Below are 9,222 nucleotides of genomic sequence, written 5' to 3'. Positions count from 1 at the left end.
TTGTGCACATGAAGCCAAGGTTGGAGCTAGGCTGAAGCATGCTAGGATTCTCTCACTGTTTATTTTACCTTTATGACTTGGGCTTTATGGGAAATTCTAATTTGTCTCAATCCCAGATGCGTGTGCCCCTTGGAATTTACAGTTGTGCCTTTATTTATCGGTGCCCCACCCTGCGAGTCTGCGCGCATAGCATTTTCCGCAAAGAAGGGCCCTCGGAGTCTTCTTTGCCCAGTGTCTGAGATCTGGTTGGGAAACCACCACATTCTAAACGCTTTGCAGCAGCTCGTTAGCCAACGCGGTGTGGCGTGCTGTGGGAAATCCCCTTGTGCGGGGAACTAAGCCTATCCCTTCTCAAGGACTGGATCTGGTTGGGGGTGCACGGATGCACGGACTGTGCTGGGTTCGCGCGGGTCTGGCATGGACAAGGGCGCATCTGTGTGGCGTTCTTAGAGCAGGGGTGGATTACCCAATAAGCAAGGTACGCACGGGCTTACTTGTGCTTACTTACTAATCTGTAGTGCACCATTTCACATGGGTTTTGTGAAATGGTGCACTACAGATTAGTAAGTAAGCGCAAGTACGTCCGTGCGTACCTGTGCGCACCCGTGCATAGTTTGTTTACTGGTTAATCCGCCGCTGCCTTGGAGCATCGTGCGCCCTAGAAAGGGGCTCGCGGTAGCTCTCTGCTGACGGCAGCTGCCCGCGCACAGCACCTGCTCTCAACAGCAAGCGTGGCTGTTTCGCTCGTATAACAGGACAGACTGGTGTGTGGGAGGTGTCAGTTTTCTGTGATAAAGCACTTTCAGTTTTCTCAACACTCGTTATGAACGATTCTCAAATGTGACTGAAGGACAAGTACCACTGTTGATGTGTTTCCAAATATCAAGCCTACCCCGGGTGAGTTTATTTCAAGGATAGAGACTGCACTCTGGCCCTGAGCTCGGCCATTAACCAGTGGTCCCCGGAAGTGGTCGGGATGGCTGTTGAACCCGGGTCAGACGACTTTACAAGACGCGTCTCTTGAAGATTTCTCTGATATCCTGGGCCGTCTGTTTGCCCTCGTTTTCACACGTCTGTGCTGAGCCGCACTTTGCGCACTTTGCGTGTAAAGCACCATACTAGGCTTGGTGTAGTGTAGGTGAAGAAAGAATAAACACGAAAGAAGTGTGTTTAAGGATTCCATACTCTGGTTAAGAAATTAAGAAACAAAACTAATAAACTTGGCCACATATAATACATGCTAATTAACTGGTCCAGAGTCAAGCTCTTTACAGCTGTCAGAGGAAGACAATGCTTCTGCAGAGGTGAAATTCCAGCCGGGCCTGGAAGCACAGGCAGTATTCTAACGCGTGGAAATGCACAGCTATTCAAGACAGCCTAAGCTATCGGAAAAACGTAAATAGACCCCTAGGGCTCAACAGGTCTATGGAGAGAAGCTGTGGGGGAGGAGGCTGAAAAGGTAGGTTGAAGTTATGTTGGGAACCCGTTGCCGTCCATTCCAACTCGTAGCCACCCGGTTATTTCATCCCAACGGCAGCGGGAAGCCACTGGAGTTTAGTAAGGCAGTCCTAAAGAATTATGTAACTGGGTTGTCCAGTGGAACCACGACCTTAAAACTCCGAACAAACCAAGGAAGCAAATCCCGTGGGTTCGGTTGTGCATAAACAGCCTCAACAGCTACTTTGCTGTTGTTGTAAATATATCTATCACATGACTTTGCCGACTCAACCACTCTTGAATATGTCACAGTGAATAATATAGCTGATTTGATTCTTCCATTTTTGTGCTCCACAGGAAATGCCAATAGTAAATTTGTCAAATAAATTCATTTTAAAAAAAGCATTCATAAAAGGATTTTATGAATTCACAAAAAGTTCCTTTTACTTTCTTCTTTAAATTGGCAACTTGAAAAAAAAAAATTAAAGAACTTTTCTAAAAAGCAGAAGCCAAGATCCCATGAAAACAGACGTGTTCTTTGTGGAAGTTTTGCAATCATTCCCACGGTTTCTACATGGTCCCATCACCACCAGCTGCTGTCAACTCCTACTCACGGCAATTTCATGAGGGTCAGAGTAGAACTGTTTTCAGTGGATGATTTGTCAGAAGTAGATCACCAGGCCTTTCCCTCTAGGCACCTCTGGGTGGGCCTGAACTGCACTTTTTTAGCAGCGGGGCAAGTTAACCCTTTGTACTATACAGGGACTCCTCTACAGTACAGCAAGGAAACCTGGGTTCTTGTTTCTGCTCTACCCCAACTAGCTCTGTGACAGTAAAGACAGCTTTTATCTGGTTTTACTTTCCCGTTGAAGCACTTATCACGATTACGGTCACGTTTTCATTGGTCTCCCCACTACTGGAAACAGCCTTGAGTCTTGGGGCTGTTATCTGTATTCTCCATACCTAGCAAGAAGTCACTTAAAATCCATTGAATAAATGAAGGTTTATTTTGCTGTATATTGAGGCAGCAGGACCGAACTGTCCTTTCTGGCTTTATGGTTCTCTGATTATTAATTTAGCGTGAATTATCTAAGTTCAGAGAGCTGATATTCCCTTTAACCCAACTTTTAGCCCTTGGTACCCTTTTCCTTTGCCTATTAGTACTTTTCCAAATTAGGGCATTTTTGCCCTAATCCAACTGGAAGGTCAAACAGTACAAGCAGGTAGAGGGCTGGGGTAGAAGGGACAGGACTGAGCTTAGACAGGCTGAGGGGGTGGCGTTTGCTGCTGAAGCCAACTCTTGCCCCTTGAAAGTTGTCTGCTTCTAAAAGGATAAATTAAAATACCACCTAAAAAGGTAGATAAAGGCAAGTCAGACTTCAGGACAATTTCGAAATGGAGTATTAGATAACATTCTAAACATTACAGATGCTAAAGCACAAATTTTGTGGATGAACCAGCTCCTAAACCCAGAATATAATCCAGTTGTACATGGTAGACCTTTGTGCCAACACAATTCCCAAGACCCCCTGAGAAGAGCCAGGGCCCTGCACTGTTGAGTACACACATTTCTTTAAGGTACTTCAAAGCCATTGCAATGTATCCTATTACAATGGAGATCTTTAATTCTGGAAGTCCAATCAGTTATTTTAACCAACATTATATACACCTCAACAAATACAATGAAAGAAATGACAACCCCTTGAAATGTTACAGCTAAATCACAAAGAGTAACTGGATAATGCAGACAGCCCAATAAAGCATTTATTATTCTTCTGTGTTCAACATTAGATGATACATAAAACTCAGCTGGGGACGGGAGATCAAAGGAGTGTGATTTGTCCTTGAACCAGACTTGGATTAATAATGAGATGAGGGTAGATCCTAGATAGAGAAGTATTTAATTCATAGTACATTTTTCTTGTTATAAACTTTGCATCTATAAACTTTGTATCTGTGCCTCTGGATACTATTTCTTTTAACTCAAGAACCCAACACCAAGCATTTTAAAAATCATTTTCAACTAACCATAAAAAATACTCAGATAAGAACTGTGTAAAATCATTTTCTTTTAGGAGAAATGAACCAAATATTCAGGGAACTTTATTTTCAAAGGGCTAATCAAGTAAGACACAGCTTTCATTTACCCAAACATGCATAATCCATCCTTAACAGAAAATGTACTCGACTGGTAAATTATACATGAAATACAAAGGCAATGCAGTTTTACATTATTTAATGATTGCCATCTATAGCAATTTAACAGTCAAATTAATCGAGATATCGTACATTTAAAAAAAAAAACCCAACATTTTAAAGCCAATTTTCTATAATCAAGAGAAATTCTGATAAGGAATGGTTTGACTCAAAGCAAAAATTAAGGCACCTGGTATGAACTTAAGAGCAGTAACTCTCATTTTTAAAGTCATAACAGTAAAATAGAATTACTTAACCAAGACAACTGTTTCAAGGAAGGAAACAAGTACAGGGGAAGATTTATTGGTGAGAAAGGCAGGTTAATGATGCAGTTAAAAACCTGCCGGCCCAACATCAGCTGGTTCCTTTCCTGTTCCTTATGAGCAGCTTAGCCAACCGGGAGAGTCCAGTTCCTACATGTTCTTAAGCACTTCTCTCCCTTACTCTCCCCCTTACGCAGGGCTATCAGCTCTCTCTGAGGTTCATACTGTGTATACACTAATAGCAGATTTCCCTTCTGTTCCTCTTAAAACAGCTTGTTTTTAAGAGATATCCTGAGGCAATTAACAGAGCAAACAGAAGCAACTTTCTTTCCAACTCATTAATGCACGGCACCTCTCAGGCTTTTCTCACCAAGTTATGGCAAAGTGTATGAACAGCCAATACTTGCAGTTTTTCAACGGTACTAGAAAACCCCAAACCTACCTTACACCACTCTTACCCTTACCATTAGTAAAAAGAAAATCTAGTCCATCATAACCTATAAAATCATACAACAAAGGGAAGACTGAAGACTGATCCTTATCAGTAAATCCATTTAATTCCAGATGTTACTCTAGCCTGATTATCTAGAAACCTAATGGCATTTTAATCATAAATATAGAAAAAGCATTTCCAAACCAAGCGTTAACTTTTAATTTCGTCTATGTGCCTTTTTTGGTATTAAACGTGCTATTGACGTGCTATGATGTCTTATGGCACACTGGACTCAACAGCATGTCCTGGTGAGGCGTTCGTTTTTAGTAGTATTTTTTCACTAAAATTCTGTCCAGCATAGTGAAACCCCTTTGATACATTAAAATAATTCTGGTGAAATCAATGACGACATAAACAAACCTCCCCTGACTTGGCTCCACCACGGTAGCTTTTAGTGCATCTGCAATGACTAAATCACAACATGCTCAATCAAGTTGTTGTATTTTTATGGCATCTTAGGTTAGTATGTTCACTCATGTAAAATCCAAGGTAGTGTAATAGAAACCATACCGTTAAAACAGAGGCTGTGGCTGTAAACATCTCCCTTTATAGGAGGCATTTAGAAGCCTTTTAAAATTGTTAGGTGCTAAAGGTTTTGGTAAAACTAGGCTGTGTACATGTCCCATTTATAAACACCTTATTGCAGGACGGTTACATGACCCTATATGGAGTGTGCTTTCAACTCAAGAGACAGTAGTAATAAAGTACCTAGCTATCTAAAAACCACAGATTCCAAATTTTAAATTACACTAATTGCATTTATATATTAGAGTAACAAAATCTAGACCCAGTCTACACAGATTTTATCTGATTAGCCATACTACATACAGTTTGAACAACCACATAGGAAAACTTAGTCTTTACTGACTGAATAAGAAGGGTCCAATACTGTAGCTTAACAATCAAATTTTATTGCTTTAGTCATGTGGTGCTTTTGCAAGGCACTGTGGTACGGACTAGAGAACTTGGAATGACTGGTGAAGAAACCTTGGAATGATACAGGAAGGATGATATGAAAGGTCACTCTGAGGCAGGATGCTTTACTTAATTGTTTTTAACCAGGGATCAAACATCAGGAATGAGTTCAAGTTAAAATTCACAGGAGAATGGAAACATCTTAAGGTTCAGTTACTTCACATGCCCATCCTGATACTTTGAATAATCTGGAAAATTGCTGTAAAGAGAAAGACCAAACGTTAAAACAAGCTTTAAATAAGACAGGTCTGATGACTGGCAGATATTAAGCTAGTTCAAGAATGCTATGTAACTTCATCATCATAAGAAGATGGGGAAAAAAATCCAAAACAACAAACAAAACAAGCGAAGACAAGCCTACCTTAACAAAACGATAAAATGCCCATAAACTATTCTTTCAAAATCTCTGCGTCTCTGAATTTTATATCTTAAGTGTCCAAGAGAGCTTACAGATCGCTAATCATTTCAGAAAGCACTCAGTAAGGCACCAAAGTAAACAGGTTTTTCCAGTCCAAAATTATTTTGGTTTATCCCTAAATATTTAAGTGTCCTTTTAAGACCTGGCTCATAATCTATGCAAGTTTCCTTATTCTCACAAGGCTGAAATTCAATAATCTTGAGGTTACATAAATTGCTTGGCTCTTAGCCATTTATCAGAAAAGCTTCCAATTGTTAAGTTCAGGAGAAAGATAAACTGAAAGGTTGAACACAAATCTCAGGAACTTTAGAACGTCAGAATATGGAAAACAGGAATACCTACTTCAATATTAACAGCTTGCATATTAAGGTAATAAATGAAGAGAGGAAAGACAATCTGTAAACCATTTGGGAAGGCAAGAATCCATTCTCTAACAGCAGGCTGCCCTAGTTTTTTCTACCGTATGTCAAACTTTTACAAATCTAAAAGCATTTACCTCACACATTAAATTGCAAACCAGGTACACTTCGTCTACCGCGAGTCAACTCTTTGCACCAGATTTATGTAATAAATATTTTACCCCAATTCTGACTTAAGACATTAGATTCTGGTATGCGTTAAATACAGTTCAGACATCATATGTATATAACGTTCATGTACGTGCACTTTAATTTCATAAACAATTTCTCTGCAAAGGCACTGATAATGACGTTCGAAAACATTCTAAATTCTCATTCTGAGTGCTTTATTTTTATTTTTGTTCTTAAATTTCTTCCAATGTGATCATTCCCCAGAGCCTGACCTCCTTTCCGACCTCCTGGGAGCACAAACCAAGCTGGGCAAAGTTTCTGGAGTACCATCCTCTGCGCGTGTGTGGGACAAATACTTTGGTTCAGATGAAACAGAATTATGTGGCGCTCTGGGCAGGTGGGTTGAGAACTACGCGGGCAGCTCTCACCACTGATAGGTCACCACGTCATCCCAAACCTGTCACCCAACACCCTACCCGGTGGAAACCCCCAAAACACACTTACCTGAGCCACAAACAACAAAAATGAAGAGAGCCAATAACCAGGGTCCTACAGACGCCTTTTCTTCGGGGGCATTTCTCTGCAAAAGGGAAAACGCAGCGTTTTAGACGCAGAGACACCACTCGGCCCCGGGCCCCGCACCCCGGGCGGTCGCCGGGCCCCCTAACCTCCCAAGTCCCCTCTACGTCCCCCAGCCTCCCAGCTCCGGCACCCACTGGGCCGGGCTCCCACCCTCCAGGGCACCGGGAGCCCGGGTCGGCCGGGTCTCGGGAGAACTCGACGGGCCCCGGCTGCGGAGCGGAGAGGAGCGCCCGCTCTGTCCTTACCGAGGTCTTGGCGACGTTGCCGCGCTGGGTGATGTTCTTGCTGTGTTTCTCGTTGGCCATACGGATCCGCTGCTTGGCGACCATCTTCGCGGCGCCACCACCTGCCCCGGCCACCCCTCGGGCCGCTAGGAGGCTTCGCTCGTGGGGTCCGCGCCGCCGGAGCGAGGAGGCGCAGGCGGGGCGCGAGCTCCGGCCGCTGGGCCTGGGCGCGGCGCGCGCGGCGGCGGACCACTAGCCGGGCGCGGGCCGCCAATCGACTGACGACGCCGGACCGACCGGCCGAGCGGTGCGGACGAGCAGGAGGAAGAGAGCAGGCCGCCGGGACCTTCTCGTGCCGCCGCCGCCCGGAGCGTGGAGAGAAAAAGGAAGGAAAAGCAACGTAACAGGCTGACTGTGCAGCCGGCCGCCTCGAACTACTTCGGGTTCGGCTGCCAACGTCAGCACTGGACGCGCTCCGCCCGCTGTGGAAAAGAGAGAGGGAGGGAGGAGGCGGGCGCACCAGCTCTAGCCCAGCCCGCCCACGACCTATACAGTGGAGCGCAGAGCTGCGCGTGCGCGTTCGGGCTTCTTTTCCGCCTTTCTCTAATCGGAACTAGATTGGCCCCGAGGCTAGTGGCCCCGGAAATACCAACTCGCCGTTCCACGCCTGAGAAGACGTGTACGGGCTGGGTTCGGCCCTCGTGAACTCTGACCTGAACGCGGGTGTTTCTCTTTCCGGAACAAGATGGCGCCGTCCACGCCACTCCTGGCAGGTAAGTTTTGGAGGAGCCAAGCGCTGTTTCCTCAGAGCAGTTTCTTTTTGTGGCTTTGCCTTTGGCCAAGAAGCCTTGACGTCTGCTCCACCTTTTCTTGTAGCTTGCTGAAGGGCTGGAGGGCTCTTTGGGTTTCGTGGTGCAGCGTGGCAATCGGAAGTGAAGCCTCCGCCTCTGGGCTCCAGGCTTCCCCCCTCATTTGCTGGTTCATCATGCTTCCCTGTCTCTTCATCTTCTACAGGAATAGAAGAAGGGGGATAGGAACAGAAAGTGCTGATTGAGTTTGTGGCCTCCTGGGTCTGCAGTACTGGTGTTGTAAGGGTCCTTATTTCGTGCCTGGCCCCGTTGACGGTGTGAAGTTATTTATCATTTAGCTAGGTAGTAAGGACAAGAAATAGGTATATGTCTCAGTACTGTAGAATGTCCACACACGTGAAATACAGTTAAGTAACACCAAATTCTGTACTCCATGTGTTAACTCGCTACAACTTTCCGAAAGGAGATGGGAGGAAATTACTGAAACCCAGTGTAGATTTTGAGAAAGAGGGCAAGTTCCAAAGGACCAGTCAGATGAGGCTTCTGGGACTAAATAGAGAGTGGAGCTGTGATAACAGTGCAGGTTTTGAGTGGTCTGGGGTGGCAGCAGTGAACGTAGAGACACTGTAGTAACGTTTGGTGTTGAAATGATGATGAACATTTCAGAATTAGAACAGTAGAGGACTTCTGAGGTTTTGACGCTGAGGTCTATTTTGAAGAATATAATAAACTTAGCCTTGAGCAATGCTGAGGAAGACTCAGGTTTAGGATAGGACTGGCAATCTTGCATAAGAGTGTTGAGTAAGGAGAGGGTAGTTGGGAGGGAAAAGAAGACTAAGTTAGGTAACTATACAGAAGCAGAAGGAAAGTCATTAAGAGAAAATTGGTCCAGTTTTGTGGAGGGGACTTGAACCTTAAAAAGTTTTTTGCCATATGTTTTGTTATATATATTTTACCACAAAAAAAAAAAAAAAAAAAAAGAAAGAAAGAGCCTTCCGCCGTTCTGCATTTTAAGATCTTTGGTATTAAGTGCCGTTCGTACTCTTACTCAGTTTGCCTGTTCACCATACATTTAGCTGACACAAACTTCAATGTGCAAGATAATAATATGCTTGGCAGAGTTTAAAAGGAGTAATTACATAATGGAATGATTTTTTTCACTACCTTTATAAAGGTAGCTTGAATTTTATTCACAACTTTTAGGTGTTAAGTGTTTACTTGAACTCTAGTAAAAAAATTAGTACATAAGTCTGATAAATTTTCTCCCCTTTAAAAACCTTTACAATTGCTCCTTA

The 9,222-nt window shown here is 43.8% G+C and overlaps 1 protein-coding gene across 2 annotated transcripts in view; it reads right to left on the bottom strand.

Moving 5' to 3' along the window:
• Positions 1 to 4,836: 4,836 nt before the first annotated feature.
• Positions 4,837 to 9,222, bottom strand: part of SERP1 (stress associated endoplasmic reticulum protein 1) — a 23,853-nt gene continuing 19,467 nt past the window's right edge. Inside the window, exons 2-4 of one of the 2 annotated variants that reach the window (XM_023733904.1) lie at positions 7,140 to 8,126; positions 6,817 to 6,892; positions 4,837 to 5,563 (exon numbers count right to left, since the gene is read on the bottom strand). In XM_023733904.1, the coding sequence (XP_023589672.1) occupies positions 5,523 to 5,563; positions 6,817 to 6,892; positions 7,140 to 7,223 (201 nt within the window). In that variant the 5' untranslated portion in view covers positions 7,224 to 8,126 and the 3' untranslated portion in view covers positions 4,837 to 5,522. Of the gene's footprint in view, positions 5,564 to 6,816; positions 6,893 to 7,139; positions 8,212 to 9,222 lie in introns of those variants that run through there. The other variant, XM_004379191.3, reaches the window with a different exon arrangement.

Source organism: Trichechus manatus, unplaced genomic scaffold, assembly GCF_000243295.1.
Source record: "Trichechus manatus latirostris isolate Lorelei unplaced genomic scaffold, TriManLat1.0 scaffold00062, whole genome shotgun sequence".
NCBI classification, from domain to species: domain Eukaryota; kingdom Metazoa; phylum Chordata; class Mammalia; order Sirenia; family Trichechidae; genus Trichechus; species Trichechus manatus.
Note: the sequence above shows the minus strand (reverse complement) of the source record. Positions and strands in the feature narration are given on the sequence as shown.